Source organism: Cyrtonyx montezumae, unplaced genomic scaffold (genome assembly GCF_038088225.1).
Source record: "Cyrtonyx montezumae isolate F1298 unplaced genomic scaffold, pur_monq_1.0 scaffold_1, whole genome shotgun sequence".
NCBI lineage: Eukaryota > Metazoa > Chordata > Aves > Galliformes > Odontophoridae > Cyrtonyx > Cyrtonyx montezumae.
In genome coordinates this window covers 4,547,715-4,563,054 of record NW_027071825.1, presented here as the reverse complement: position 1 = coordinate 4,563,054, position 15,340 = coordinate 4,547,715, and the positions used below count along the sequence as shown (strand labels likewise).

General features: G+C 38.4%; 1 protein-coding gene across 4 annotated transcripts in view; it reads right to left on the bottom strand.

Annotated features, from left to right (window-relative positions):
• USP24 (ubiquitin specific peptidase 24) overlaps window positions 1-15,340 on the bottom strand; it is a 58,551-nt gene that overhangs the window by 6,849 nt on the left and 36,362 nt on the right. For 2 of the 4 annotated variants that reach the window (XM_065738423.1, XM_065738431.1), the window contains 25 exons: window positions 15,132-15,291; window positions 14,747-14,902; window positions 14,121-14,191; window positions 13,450-13,610; window positions 12,572-12,633; window positions 11,841-12,032; window positions 11,439-11,556; window positions 10,589-10,733; window positions 10,242-10,361; window positions 8,918-9,043; window positions 8,621-8,719; window positions 8,318-8,400; window positions 7,952-8,093; window positions 7,430-7,549; window positions 6,806-7,026; window positions 6,281-6,405; window positions 5,539-5,680; window positions 5,057-5,207; window positions 4,545-4,640; window positions 3,817-3,920; window positions 3,582-3,695; window positions 2,787-2,883; window positions 1,388-1,504; window positions 674-766; window positions 264-423 (listed from right to left, as the gene is read on the bottom strand). In XM_065738423.1, coding sequence (XP_065594495.1) covers window positions 264-423; window positions 674-766; window positions 1,388-1,504; window positions 2,787-2,883; window positions 3,582-3,695; window positions 3,817-3,920; window positions 4,545-4,640; window positions 5,057-5,207; window positions 5,539-5,680; window positions 6,281-6,405; window positions 6,806-7,026; window positions 7,430-7,549; window positions 7,952-8,093; window positions 8,318-8,400; window positions 8,621-8,719; window positions 8,918-9,043; window positions 10,242-10,361; window positions 10,589-10,733; window positions 11,439-11,556; window positions 11,841-12,032; window positions 12,572-12,633; window positions 13,450-13,610; window positions 14,121-14,191; window positions 14,747-14,902; window positions 15,132-15,291 — 3,175 coding nt within the window. The remainder of the gene's footprint in view (window positions 1-263; window positions 424-673; window positions 767-1,387; window positions 1,505-2,786; window positions 2,884-3,581; window positions 3,696-3,816; window positions 3,921-4,544; window positions 4,641-5,056; window positions 5,208-5,538; window positions 5,681-6,280; window positions 6,406-6,805; window positions 7,027-7,429; window positions 7,550-7,951; window positions 8,094-8,317; window positions 8,401-8,620; window positions 8,720-8,917; window positions 9,044-10,241; window positions 10,362-10,588; window positions 10,734-11,438; window positions 11,557-11,840; window positions 12,033-12,571; window positions 12,634-13,449; window positions 13,611-14,120; window positions 14,192-14,746; window positions 14,903-15,131; window positions 15,292-15,340) is intronic. The other 2 variants (XM_065738440.1, XM_065738448.1) reach the window with 1 other exon arrangement.

Sequence of the window (15,340 nt, the reverse complement as noted above, 5' to 3'; positions counted from 1 at the left end):
CAAATTCTATTACGTTTGTTTGGAAAACCCTGCCTTCTGTAAAAAAACAAACAAACAATGAAACACTCTCTTGGTTATTTATTAGCTCAGTCTAAAGACTCCCCTTATGATTAGGGAGAGAGAACATAGATGTGATTGATGTGAGTCTGTCACAGCCAACAATAACAAGCTCACGTGAGGCAAGACCTTACTGGTGTTAAGGTTACTCCCAGTCAAAATAACTGAAATGCAATGTCAACAAAAGGCAAAAACATGATTCTTACCAACATTTCTTTGTGAAGAGACATCAGAGTGCAAAACAAGTAGTGCGACAGTGTTGTGAAGATATCCAAACTCACGTGCTTGTGCAGAACTCCATCTGCGGTTCTGTTTGAGCCAAAGGGAAGATTTAATTGAGTTCTGATTGGTTGATTTAATCAAATTCTGTTAAATCAAAACAGAACAATATCCTTAACAGCCTACCACCACATTTTAAGACTTGGAATTTGATTAAAATTGTATTAACATCAGAATGACTCAATTTCTGCCAACACTGCTGCTTCTTCACAATAGCACAGAGAAATATGAAGACCTGCACGAGCAGAATAAGGAATAATCTATTTTAATCAAACAACCAGTTTTTGCCCATCACATATGAATCTTAAAGAACACAGGATGGGTACATAAGTTTTACCTGATTACTCTGACGGTTGGGGCCAAGGAGAAAGTTGATAATGTGTCTCAAAGCAGAATGTCTGAGAAGAAGACTGCTAGCCCTTATACCCTGCTGTTTAGACAAAAATAAATATATTACATATCTATCTAGGTAAAGAATTAGTTCTAAGGGACAGAAGTAAAACCCTGCTGAACAGCTTTAAGAAGCAGTTTATTGATCTGTGAAGCTCACATTTTTTTTTTTTTTAAAGATACCTCATTACATACAGCACATTAGAGAAACTAGACCAGGATGAATACAGGCAAAATAACTATAAAAGAAGAAAAATGAATAAAGGGATAGACAGAACTCACAATGAGATGAACAGCACAGTACTGTGGTGTCAATGTTTCAGTCAGTGTTTTTACTTCTTACAGGATAAAAAACCCTCCAACCCCTCACTATTTTTTTCCCAGAACAGCAAAAAAATCCCCAACAAACAAAACCTCAACATTCAGACTTTGGAAATGATATCTTCACTAGGTATAATCTGTTTGAATGTTTTTGTATAATTTTATCCCAAATCAGTGTTCAGAGCCACTCAGAGAACACACAAAAGAACAACCCTGAAACAAGGAACAAATGTGCTTCTGGAAGAGTTTCACTGTGCTGTTTAAACCTTCTATGAAGACTGATGACTAGCTGTTTTACTACTGCCCTTCAAAAATGAAAAAAAGATAAATGGTTGCTTACCTTCTGCACAAAATTGTTGAATAGTAAGAAATACTGAGCACAGTTTTTGCAGTTTTCAGGAACATCTTTATCCAGTAAAGCAAGTAGCACCTCCAACAATTGATGTAGACTTTTTAACTGCAAAACCAATTATTAACTTGCATTTAAATGCTTGTCACCTGCTTAAAATACAGGCATTTCCACATTTTCAAGTTTGATTAACAAAACTGTATGTATGGTCAGCTACATGTGGTGTGATTAGCATAAATAGCTAATGTAGGACTGCAATCTTACCATTTTCAACTCTGAATTAATGTGGAAAGTAATGAAAGCATCAGCACACAGCTAACTTGCTTAAAGAAGTGGAACTCAGCAGTTACAAGTTTGCAATATTTTTTAAAGCAATTCAAATTACTCAGTCATGTGGTAACTGATGTTCAAATGTTCCAGTCATTACAGTAATACACTGAGCACACTAAGGCCACTGGTATAATAGTTATTACTATAATATAATAGTATGTAATCAGAAGCTCTCAAAGCTATATTTTAACCATCCATCTTTCTACTATTCTATTCAGCTTAGAGGACTTTACAGCAATCTTTCCTCAAAGCTCTATATAAGCAGCTTTTTTAATACACAACAGCTTATGATAGTTGTGTCTTCTAGCCACGACACTGCTTTTAAAAACATATTACAATTAGATGCATGAAAATTGCTAAAGACTAAACAAGATTTGGACACCTGAGAGTCCCTACCATCTCCACTGACAACTTACAGAAATACCACAGATGAAAGTATTTCTGACTGAGTTATCTTAATACACAGATTTGGTTCAGATATCCCACAGCAAACAGGTGAGACTCATGCATTTTCACATATTTTCTGTTGGGTTTTCTTGCAATATTGTAAAGAGCCAAATACAACAATCCTGTACCTCCCAAACTTACTTGCCAGAATTTTCTAATAAAAACTTAAACTGTTGAACAATAACCACAGTTGTGGTCTCTCCCTGGAACAGCACAGCTCAGTTACTGCTGTGGGCTTCTGACTCTGAGCGAGGAAGGATACCCAGTTAAAAACAAAGATTTCTGGGTTCTCTCTGTTACAGAGAGTGAATAAATCTTACATTCTTTTAATAATTCGGAAACTGTGTTTTCATGAGATGCCACACATTCTTATCAAAATGAGCTAGAACTGTTTATATACCTAACACTTTGAACTTCTAGGAATTACAGCAGCACATTACCTCCCTGGGTAGGAACAGACAAGCATTAACCTATTCAAGAGAGAGCTACAAGTCCGTTGAAGATGAGAAGCCTTCTACTTCATTTACAAATCACACTGCATTGCCTGAAAGTGGAACAGGAGACATCAGGTAGAGACAGACAACAGGACTGTTGCTGATGGGGTGTCACTAACCTTCTCTTGATAAAGCAAGGCACTGTCAAGTGTTTTTTCAAGAATAGTAGCTACAGCAACTCGCACCTCTCTTACACTGCATTCCAGGAGGAAAGTCCTAGAAGACAAAAGGCAAAGCTGCAAAAAAAACTGGAATCAAAGTGTATGTATATTTACCTATGATTAAGAGTGGGTTTTTTTGTCATTCTAATAAGGATAGCAGTTCAAAATACCTCTTACACCACACTTCTGTGGATAAGCTTCAACTTATTTTCCTGTGCTCCTGCTTCTCACGATAGAAGTCTATAGCAACACTTTATTCATTCAAAGAACAAAAATCTAAAACTAAAAGCTACCACAGGACCCTGTCTCCAAACACAACTTTTAAGATAATCTTCTCTTTAGGTTGGCAAATCCCTCTGTTACCAGTTCTCCAAATATCGCCTTCAGTTTATTTTAAGTTGGTGAGAAAAATACATTGCAGCTCATTTGTCATCACTGTCAGGTAAGTATGTAACTTCCCTTACCCTAACCACTTTCACCACATCCTCCTTCCCTCCACCTGCAGGAGTGACTAGACAAACATATTCCTGGCATCCCTCTGAATTAAACGTTTGCATCCGTCAAGCACACTGCACTATTATCACATTCCCAGAATTAGCACTTTCTTAAATGATAATTTAGAGTGTCTGTTTAAAGAATACACAGTGAACTCTTTGGCAATATATCAGTACAGGTCAGACAGCATTACTACAAAGCTCTATCCACAGAGAAGACACAAAATGCTGCACCCAACACAGAATTTATGGTACTTACTTTACAAGCTCCCGGCCCTCTGGTCCAACAAAATACTCAACTAACCACTGACAAGCATCAATGCTCTTGGAGAGCAGAGCATCTATGGTTGCAATCCATTCTTCTGTATCAGCCCTTTAAAAGCAACCAAACCATAGGAAATGATTAGTAATGAAAAACACCTCCAAAAGCCAACCATCTCACTTTTTCCTTTTCTGCTCAGTCAGCAGTGACTTTCCCCACAGTCACACCTTACCTGAGTTTCTTCTTGGTTCGGAGATAAGTTTGGAAGAGGAATTGGACTGCCAGCTGTAAGCTCACCTTTGCCATACACGGATAATAAGCATGTTTTACCTTAGTCTGAAAGAAACATCACATTTACTCCACAGCAGGCCTATACCTGAAGCACACATTCCGTTTCCTAAATAAATCAGCATATTCTTTTCAAGTAATTTACTTCATCTAGAAAACAGGACAAACTGCATTTGTGTGTGCTGAGATCTGCCTCCAGTAACGACTATGCTAGTTTAACACATATGCTAAAACAGGAACAAACTTGCTGTAAGCCCTGCTAAGTCCACGGATTTAATAAATACTGGTTTGTTCATTAATCCACAACTACATTCAGAAAATCTAATTAAACTATATTCAAAAGGTCTATCAACTTCAAGATGACGAACACCAATTTTTGGATCTACCATATAAAGAGGAGTTTCTGTTCCTGCAGAGCTCTGTTTGCAACATGTTTTAAATTTTCTTTAATTATTATGGCACAATGACATTCTCCCTCACTGCAGTAGCAGAAGACTGGAGTCAGCTTTGAGATGGATGCTATCGGTTTGAGGAATTACTGGAGCCAAGGAGTAGCTCAGTTTGAAAAGCAAAACCATGCCAAACGTTTCTAAATTTCCTGTTCTGGGGCTTCTCTGGTTATTGCTATTCCATATTTTCAGAGTATTCAGATATTAAAGTCTCATTACTTACAGCATTTAGCGAAGCTAGTGACAGAACAAAACTGAAGTAGTCACTACTGTATACATCTCTGTTCTTCATAAATTTCAGGTTTTCATCTCTCACCATCTGTAGATTATTTTTTTTAATAAAAGGAGACAAAAAATGAAAACACTGCCAAAAAACATTTCTCTAATTGACATTTGGTCTTACACAAATACATGTGGCATTTAAGAACCAGAGTCGGATGTATTCTGCTCATTCTCTGAATCACTATTTCAGAGGAGGGGAAAAATACATGGGAAACTTAAGAGACTGATGTAAGACCAAGAAGCAACAGGTCAGTTCTGGGAGAAGTAATAACAAAACATAACATAACACATCACTGAACAGCTTGCTAACTTTAAATTTGAATCCAGTCACTTTCTAGCTTTGTGTTCAGTAATGAAACTGCCTCAAGGTCACCTTCAAAGTTATTGTCTTCCTCTTACCATGAGCTTATAGTTTGTCTGAATCACATTTAGCTGGAACTTTGAGTGCTCTACCTGATATATCCGTACAGGCATCTTCTCTACAAAAAGTCCCTTCTTTTCACCTTTTCGGACCAGCTTAGTTAGGATGGACAGGCGATCGCTGTTGGGTCTGTGGGGTCGTGGTGATGACTGGGGTGAAATTTCTGGTGAAGATGGGGCAGATCTAAAACGTAATAATATCAAGGTCAATAATGTAACTATGAAAAATCTGCAGTTCAAGTCTTAAAATACCAATTTAGTATCACCTTAAGGCAAATTTAGATGACGCTCTGAATTATTTCTGAGGCTGTCAGTCAGCTTGAATTTCTTATTTCAACAGAGACACGAGTATGGAAAAGGAAGTTACAAAAGCAATAAAAGACTTCTCATTAAGCAGTCTAAAGAAAACCAGGAGGATCAGCGTACTCCTGTGTCAAAAAGAATTATTCATTCCTTCATTCTGGAGTCTGTACACCAAAATAGGAGAAGCTCTTATGGATACAAGAGAAACTTACAACGAGAGGTCCTCAGCTTCCTGACGCACGACACTCACTCGACTTTTCTTTGGTAAGACCGGAGAGTTCTGATCAGACACTCTCTGATAAAACAGCATGTAGGCATTCCAGTAGCGCCGACGCACATCAGGGTAAGGGTTAGCTGAGGAGAGAAAAGGCATTTGATGAAGACCTTTAGAAGTTTAGTTCCCTTTTCATTCCTATAGGAGAGCAAAAGTGAGTGTGCAAGCCCTACAGAGTCACTTCTCGAATCAAAACATCAGTCTATGTTAGTGAAGAAGAAAAACAACTCAAAAGTAAAGAATGTAAGTATATTAAAAAGATAATTACCAGAATTACTCAGCAAGTGAATAATGGTGTAAATGTATCTGGAATCAATTCCTTAGAGCACTGAAAAACTTAACAATGATCCCAAACCATGTTTTATGCACACTCTGACTAGCTTAAAATGAGATCTAGTTTGTATTTTCCTTAAACCATTTTAACTATGTGCCCTTCCACATCTGAGACTCCTGTTATTAAGTCCACAAAGAGTTGAACAGTAAATATGGTTTAACTAATATTATGTCATATATAAATGGTTATGACCTCCAGTAAAATAGAATGCCTTAGCTAGAAAATGGTCTAAATAGTCCTTCCTAAACAAGTCACGCCAAGAAGATATAACGGACTCTGCTCCAACACTACTAAGAACTAGTATGACACACAAAGCTACTGTAAATTAATCTTCAATTCTACTTACATTGATCATAGACTTTAGGTCTATACTCTCCACCAAAACATTCATATTCCAAAGTTTCATCAGTTAAATCAAATTCTTCAACAACAGTGTCATTAAATTTATACCACTTTCCCTTTCCACATCCCCTGTGGGCAAAACAGAAACTATGTTATTTGACTGTCCCAGCCAAAACAACAACAAAAACAATCCTCTGAGGATACCACAGAAAGGAAGATCGTTAACTCACATTTTGTTTTGACATGAAATAGAAAACTTAGCTCAATGACAAAACTTGATTAAAAAAAACTAAGCTTGGTTACAAAAATACAAGAGAAGCACGTCTGTCATTACGTATCACAAAAAGCACCCAGACTGCAATCCAAGATACAGAAGAATTCCTGAGACTTTGACAATGCTGACAGCAGAGCCGAGCGTTAAGAAAGAGATGGTGCTTCCAACAGAGTTCTGAATGGCTCACTACACCTTCCTAAAATAAACAGCCTTTAGATTGCTCAAAGTCACTATGTGAGTCTTCTTGGACATTACCTCCTGTCCTTTATAAAGGAGTAGTAATGCCCTGCATGAGCCTGGCCACTGTGAACTATCACACCAACAAGCTCATAGTTCTCTGTAGGTGCAACTTTCTTCCTTGGAGACCCTCCGCCTCCTTGATCCATGTTTCTACCGTTGTCCCCCACTTCTGAGGATGAGTCCTGGCGAGCCATCCCTGACACAGTGTAAGGCTCCATGTTCAGCATCCAGGGGAACTGTTTGAAGAGATATTTTAGATTGAACAGAGATTATGTCATGCACTTGGTTAGTGTAATTTTTGAGTTGTATTAATACTTCCCACATTGTAAATACTAGAGGAAATCTTGGTGCTACAACTTCTGGCTCTTATGACAGAGAAGTTTAATAAAATGTCTTTACAGAGGTTTTTGCTCTTGCTTTCTGAAAGAAATCTGAGAAGGCTGCAGACAAGGATAGCCCAAAGGAAAAATACTTATTACTATTTAGTGTGATCATATTGTACCATATGTTCAAGAAGTCCAGTATCAAAACATGAGAGAAAGAAGGGAAAATGAAAAGGAAACATGAGTGCTTCCACTGTTCATCAAGTGGAGAGAGTGGGGAGGAGTGGGAACAGGAATCAGTAGAAAGTATTCTTACCCTTATTTGTTCATCATATTTAATAGAACGCCCGCTCTCCCAGTCAAAGCCAAATCTCATCAGGTGTATCACAAGAAGGTTCGGTAAGACCTTAATACACGTGCGCTTCACTGTAGTCCTCTTAAAAAAGGAGAAAAAAAAGCATTGCCTCCATCTACATATCTCAAACATGCTGTAGTATTTTTCCACAGATATGATTCTGGGCACCTTGAACTGATGTACAATCCAGCTACTGGAAATAGGATAACTAATGCCCAGAGATAGAGTACTATTATAGAGTTTGTGCAGTGGACTGGTATGCTGCAAAACATTCTACTGCTCTGCCATCCCTCTAAATACTCAGTTCACAAAACAAGTTACATTAAATGCAGAACACCAACTGCATGCGTTTATGGATTTAACTTTTTGATTATGAAAGAACAAGCAAAATTGCTTTCATTGCATGGCTTCATATGAGCATATAACACTTAAGAAATAACAAACCACAGCTGAATACTCCCTCAGAGACATTAAGAAAAATACCTTTTCTTTGCATTTTTCACAGTAGTATGCATTACTTCCTTCCAGAACTTCTCCCCTAACAAACTGATCCAATGATATTTCCAAACTTTGACAGGAAGTCACACCTAAGTTGAGAGCCATGAAGGCTTCCTCTCGCTCATACCTAAATTCAAGAAGAAAAAATGGTAAAGACATTGACAGAGTAGAATCTATTCAACTTGCATTAACAAGACATATGCTTACGAAATAACATTGTTTGCCCCATAACTACCAACAGCTACGATGCTTACAGTCAAAGGCATATTATCCCACCTTTTAGTGCTGTCTCAACCTATGTATTTTAACAGTTACTGCAGCTGATATCTAGCCCACTGAATGTAACGTTACCTGTGAGGACAGTCCTTGCAGATCTTCTGATCAGAAAAGATACCTTGAAAAGTATTCTTAAATATTTGGTCTCTTCCTATTTTCTGTTGGAGGTATAAAGTTAGACATCAGTTGCATTTACTGGCAGAGTGAAAGACCAAATATACAACACGAATTTTAAACTCCTGAACATTACTTAGATTGTAAAACAATTCCAGTGGCTCTCCGCCTTCTTTTACAAGAAAAAAAAAAGGAAGAGGAAAAGAGAGAGAAAAAGTATCAAGGAGATGCATGTATACAAGGAAAAAAAAAAACAATTTTTACCTTGAGATACTCATCCATTTGATCTATAAGACTGGTAAAGAACTCGTAAGCATCCTGTTGCTCTCGAACATAAAGTTCCTTATTCCACATCTTGAAGATCTGCACAAAGTATACACATATTTAAAGATGTAGTTGTTGCACATAAATGTCACTGAATTCTACTGCTTTTTTTTTTAAATAAATGTTATATTTACACATACTAAATTTTTTAGGTAAAACTCGATCCCTAGAATTTCTGCAATGAGAGAACAGTGAATAAATGACTTCTTGCTAAGTAGGAGAGCAAAGAGAAAATACCTTCCAAAAGTTCTCAGGTACATAATACTGTAGTTTGCTTTCCATCAAGTGACCAAAAAGAGACTGAACTTGATAGAACACATTATCATCTGGATTGTCAGTATCATCATCAATGGAGAGCAGGGCCTAGGAAGAAACAAATACAGTAATTTCGATAAGAACTAATTTAATAAGGTTAAGTTTTCACAACAAATAGTTTGACAACTTAATCATTTATTTGAGCCTGTATATTTTTAGTATGTATATATACAGAGTACTATTTAGACACACATGCATACATTTTTATTTTTTAAAACTATTCTTGTTTACAAATGGTGCTAAAATGAACTTGTATCTCAGGCAATGGTAATTCCTGGAGTCATAGAATGGCCTGGGTTGAAAAGGACCTCAATGATCATCTAGTTGCACTCCCTCCCCCTGCTGTGGGCAGAGTTGTCAACCACTAGAGCAGGCTGCCCAGAGCCACATCCAGCCTTGCCTTGAATGCCTCCAGCAACGGGGTATCCACAACCTCTCTGGGCAACCTGTTCCAGTGTGTCACCACCCTGAGTGAAAAACTTCCTCCTAACATCTAACTTAAATCCCTTGTCTTAGTTTAAAACCATTCCCCCTTGTCCTACCCCTGTCAACCCACGTAAACAGTAATTCCCCCTCCTGTTTATATGCTCCCTTCAAGTAATGGGAGATCACAAAGAGGCTTCCCCAGAGCCTTCTCTTCTCCAAGCTACACAAGCCCAGTTCTCTCAACCTTTCCTCATAGGAGAGGTGCTCCAGCCCTGTGATCATCTTAGCAGCACTCCTCCAGACTCAGTCCAAGAGCTCTACATCTTTCTCATGCTGGGGGCCCAAAGCCTGAACAGAGTACTCCAAATGGGGCCTCACAGGAGTTGAGTAGAAGGGGATAGTCACCTCCCTCTCCCTGCTAGACACCCCCTTTTTAATACAGCCCAAGATATAGTTGGCCTTCCAGGCTGCAAGCTCACACTGCTGGCTCACGTCCAGCTTCTCGTCCACCAGGACCCCCCCAACTCCTCCACAGGGCTGCTTTCCAGTTCTTTCCCCAGTCTATATCAATACTTGGGATTGCCCTGGCAGCACCGTGCACTTGGCCTTGCTGAACCTCATTAGGCTCTCATAAACCCACTTCTCCAGCATGTTCAGGTCACTCTGGATGACTTCCCCTTCCTCTAATGTATTGACTGCACCGCCCAGCCTGGTGCCATCTGCAAACTTGCTGAGGTGTAACTCAACTCTATCCTCTATGTCACTGATAAAGATATTGAAGATTCTGAGATGACGACCTTAAGGACACCAAACCAATTACCTCTGGAAGACCAGGCTGCATATACAGCTGCTGGAAGACAGCATTCATATAACAAGTAGCACCACCATTCTTCAGTCCCACAAATCCTGAAATGGAGCGACTATCCACTGGTGGAAGATACTAGAATGAGAAACATTTTTTGTCCCAGTAAGTTACGGAATGCATAATACTACAGAATAACACGTTAAGCTTTTTTAATCACCCTTACGAGAGCTGTTAAAAGCAATTTCATGGAAAACCAAAAATAACAATTCTGAAACACCACAATAGCTAGATTTGTTCATTTATGTAATTAATATTTAGCAGAAAACTTAAAAGCACAAATGAAGAAAAGGCTACTTGCTTACATCAAACTCCTTGGTAAGAGCAGGGTCACACTGATGATGCATAGAAAGCAACTCTTTTGTAATAAGCTGCAGATTGGAAGGTGAGCTATCAGCCAGCATTACTAAGACTTCATATGCAGCTAATCGGCTATCTGCTGTACTGCACCTAAAAAGGAAACAATTGAGTCATCTGCAAAATAAATCTCAATTATTTCTAATTCTAGAAAGCCACGTTACTTGGAACAAGTGACAATTGCTCAGAAGAACTACTTTAAATGCTAAAAAATATGGCATACTGTAGAGTGATGTTTTTCCTTTCTTGGGGAGACAGGAAAGAAAGCAATCAGTTTATACATTCTGAGCTATTATGAGCTGTCTCAGGTACAAGGAGACTTGCTCAGCATTAGCTTTTTATTAAAAAAAACAGTTATTCTAAAGAAAAAAAGAGTTAAAGGAATGTAGAGATATTCATTTAAAAGGGGCTTCCAAAGTTTCCTGCTTTCCTGCTTACTGAACCAAATTCCCAAGTGAAGATGAACAAAAGGAGTACTCTTCTGCTTTAATGTGAAATCAGCACGCAGCGGTGCTTGCAGCCCTTCACTGATCTAACAAGCAAAGCATAGCCTTTGGAAGTACTGAACAGCAAAGATTTTAGGTCACATGAAAGAACATACAAAAATTCTTTCAACAGAACTTACAAAGACTATTTGGGTACTGATACAGAAATATGTAGGCTGGAAAGTTATACCCTAGAGAAACACTCCAAACATCAACATGAACTTCTTGTATCTACAGATACAGCGTGGCTGACATCTGCATTCATGAAAACCACTTGGACAAAACCCAACGTTAATGAAAAAGCAATTTTTACTTTGGATGAAAGTCTTGCTGACTGATGGCAGCACTGCCTGCTGGAGAGTGGCTATTGAGAATAATCCTGGATGCTCGGAAAAGGAAGTCATCCAACAATGGCTTAATCAAAGATGAACCTGTAACACACATCCATATCTGCTGTTAAATGCAATATTACAAATGTCAAAAGGTGCTCCATAACAGTAAGATCACTCAATATCACTGTATCAACATCACATCTGAATGGTTTGCCAGAAGTGACAGGTACTATAAAGAAACAGTCAACACTATTTCTCCTTCAGCTCTGTCACTTCCACTGATACGTTATAATGTCTTCACAGCACTTTCTATAAGTCATTTTTCAGTGCTGTACAAAATTCACACTTGCCTAGTAACCTTTAGAATAAAAAGGGATACTTACCAACCATTTCCTTCTCTGCCCCGCAAAGTGAAAGGAGAGTCTTGATGAGCCTCAGGTGTCCTGCCAATAGGATGTTATCAGCTTCACTGGTCTCACACTCAGCTGTGCGGTTGGGTTCGAAATTTTCTAGCCAGGTAATCTCATCTTCTAACATGGCAGCTGGGCTTATCTTTAGCTGTTCCATTTCTGATGCTGCAAGATAAAATAACCCCCGCCCTAAGTTTGTAGAATTTAATTATGAAGTTCTTTGTATTTAATGTACGTTATGATGACAGTGCCAAATGCTACTTCAATTAGAGGCACTACACTAAACAGTTTATAGGAAAGATCACAGGACTGGTGCTTACTACCTGTCACTGATACACACTGTGCATTACTTTAAAGAAAAAAATTAGAATACAGAAATTTAGATACTTATGTGAGCAGAAACAGCACCTAGTAATGTGTGAGACAATCCAAAACATGGACAGGTAGCTTAATGCACAAACTCCTACCTAAGTACTATAAGAACAGTAAGACCAGGAGTTAAGATGTCCTAACCACCAAGAATGGTCTGTGTCAGGCATTAACCACACAGCATGGCCTGCACACTAGCAAGTCACATCAGGAGGGGGTTGTTTCACTATTAATTTGAAGTCTACATTCTACGTCTTGTCTACAGAAGGAGGGCACATTTGGAAGTTGCAAGCAAAATGACATGTGTGTCTGTGCAGCAATCTAAACATACTTACAAGTGAGGTCATCCAGTAACTGACATCTCAGATCAAAATATTCTGTACACTGGGACAAAAGTCTGGGTGCAAACAGAAGAAAGGTTTTAAAATTCAAATCAAACTTTTTTCTAAGCAGTTAACTTCAAGGCCTGCATGCTCTGTCCATCTAACCCAAATACTGTAGCTATTTAGGTATGCTTCTTTGCATGCACACTGCAGCTTTAACAAATTGCTTCTGAACTTTTTGAACATTTAGTCTTGCATTCATCCCTCACTTTACAGCATATCAAACAGCATCGAATTTTAGATTCTCAGTTATTCTTTCACCCAAATTCCTCTAGAAATTACTGTTCAAAGTTAATGCTAAATTCAACAGTATTTGTCCAGTCAGACACAAGTCAACATGACAGACATCTACAGCCTTTACAGCTCTAATCATCAACAGAAGCAACAGGAAAACAGGTGAGATCCTTGCTTCAGACATCACTAAAAGGGCTGGGGCATTCTTGTTCAGCTAATGTTCCAGATCTATGAAATACTATCAAATAAATTCAAGGTTTCTGTTATACAACCCATCACCTCTATGCCTCATTGTGGAACTCCAGTGTGATTTTGACTACTATGAGAACATCCTAGCAAGAGCTAGGCCCACTTAGCAATTAGAACCTAAAAGGTTCTATAGGGCCCTTATTTAACTCCTAGGAGTTAACTTAAAAACTGGTAGAAAATAAAGATGAATTTTCCCATTTCCCGAACTTTCTGGGACATGGTGAGGATGTCTACTTTTCACAGAATTACAAAAAGAAAGTTTGAATCAGTTATGCCTTACAGTTTCCATAGCACTGCTAAAGTAAAAGCATAAGTTTCCTTCCTTGGACAATGTGCATTTCACTCACCTCTGGTTAATTCCTCTCATGATACTGGTTGGTGACCAAAGAGGCAGCTGGGCACCAAGGATAACACTCAGGAGAAACTGGTTTGGCTTTTGTACATCTGGATGAGTTGACGTGTCAGTCTGACTAAGGGTGTATAACTGGTCACAAGCAACACGACGAATCTGAAACAGTAATGAAAGGAAATAAACACAGCTTGAAAATAAAAAAAAAACCCTCTGAATTTTGGAATACTCTGAATAATCTCAAATCAGAAAAAACATATTTTAGGAGGGTGACATTGTGAAGAATCTCTTAAAAGTTCAGAGGCGTGCATTATACGCTACCCAGATCTTTTGAGATGTAAGTTAGCTGTAACTTCCTCTTGCTGTGAATGCCTAAGTACTAGTATTATAGAATCTGTCTAACCCAAATGGAACTATTGTCATCACAGAGCTCAAAGCACGGCCTCATGCCTCTTGGATTAAACAAATCTGAAGAATGCAGTACTTCAGCATTTGCTACCAACACAGTACAAAATACTGGAGCCACTAACAATCACACACAGGTTATTTATTCATATGCACACAACACCCAAATAGTTGTCATATAATTTTATCTCTAGCCTACATTAAATGAACAATGTATACACATTTCACATATTTAATATTTAATAGTTCTCACAGGATGCTCACCTCAGCACTTGGTGATCCAAGCAGTATGTCAATGATGAAATCAGCAACACAAGGCAAATTGTAAAAAGATCCTAGAACAAAACAATACCAGGCCATTTTTTCAAAAATAATCATTTAAAATCAGTTACAGTCTAATGCTAAAATATCACAGGACCAAGAGCACTTCCCCTCCTGTAACACCAAAAAGCAGTAACAGGTACTTGGATGTTCCTTCATTTCCTTCCCTCACCATGGAGTGGCACTACCTCATAACTACACTTTCCATCTCCCATCTCCAGGGTTTACTGCTCTTGTACACAAAGGTTCAAGTACTAAACATTAGCTATGCAAACAGCAGCACGTACAGAATTCCCTACTTCAAGGCCAGTACAAATATTTTTAAACTGGCATCATGTTAGCTTTCCCAATGAATTTCACTAAGGCACAGCACTACATGTCTTGCTTCGTACCACCTACTGTTCAGTCTTGTGGAAAAAAAAAAAGAAGAAATAACGACTGCTTTTTAAAAATGAAATTGTATACTTCTCATGTGGACTGTCTCAACAAATTTTTCATGATTTTTTTTTACTGCCTTTTCTCACCTCACCTACATTCCAATTATTGAGTAATCCAATTCTATTTCATACCTAGCTGCTGACTGCGTAGCTGAAGACAGGTTACTAACAGAGACAAGGCTTCTCCAGCAATCAAAGCATCTTTGGTAGACACAGACTGCTGTCTCACGCAGATACCAGCATGCAGTGCAGTTGGTTCCCCTTCACTTCCTGAACTGCAATTACTTCCTGTATTGAGAAACAAAGAAACACTATAACCCATTGCATTTTTCAGATATTTTCAGCTTTTGGTCATTCTCAGCAACTTAAAAACCTTATCTAAATACCACATGGATGTACAGAACTTTTCTCAGACTTTTATAATTGAATGAACTCAGCATCAAGTTCCTCAAAAGTTCAATTATGACTAAACCAATGATTTTCTTCAGTAAAAAGGTCTGGAGGCACAGCAACTCACCTGAGCTGCTAAGTCTGTTTCGAATCCCTGCAGGAAATAAGGTGTTGTTTTCTTTTATTGGCTGACTACTTCCTACAAGGTCCAGTCGTCCTGCAGCAGCAGCCCATGACAGTCTCATGAAGCAAGCCACTGTGGAAGTGAAATCATTCACCTCCATAGTCTGAATGGACAAGAAAAAGCAGTTACTTCTGTGATCTTTAGCAGCCTTT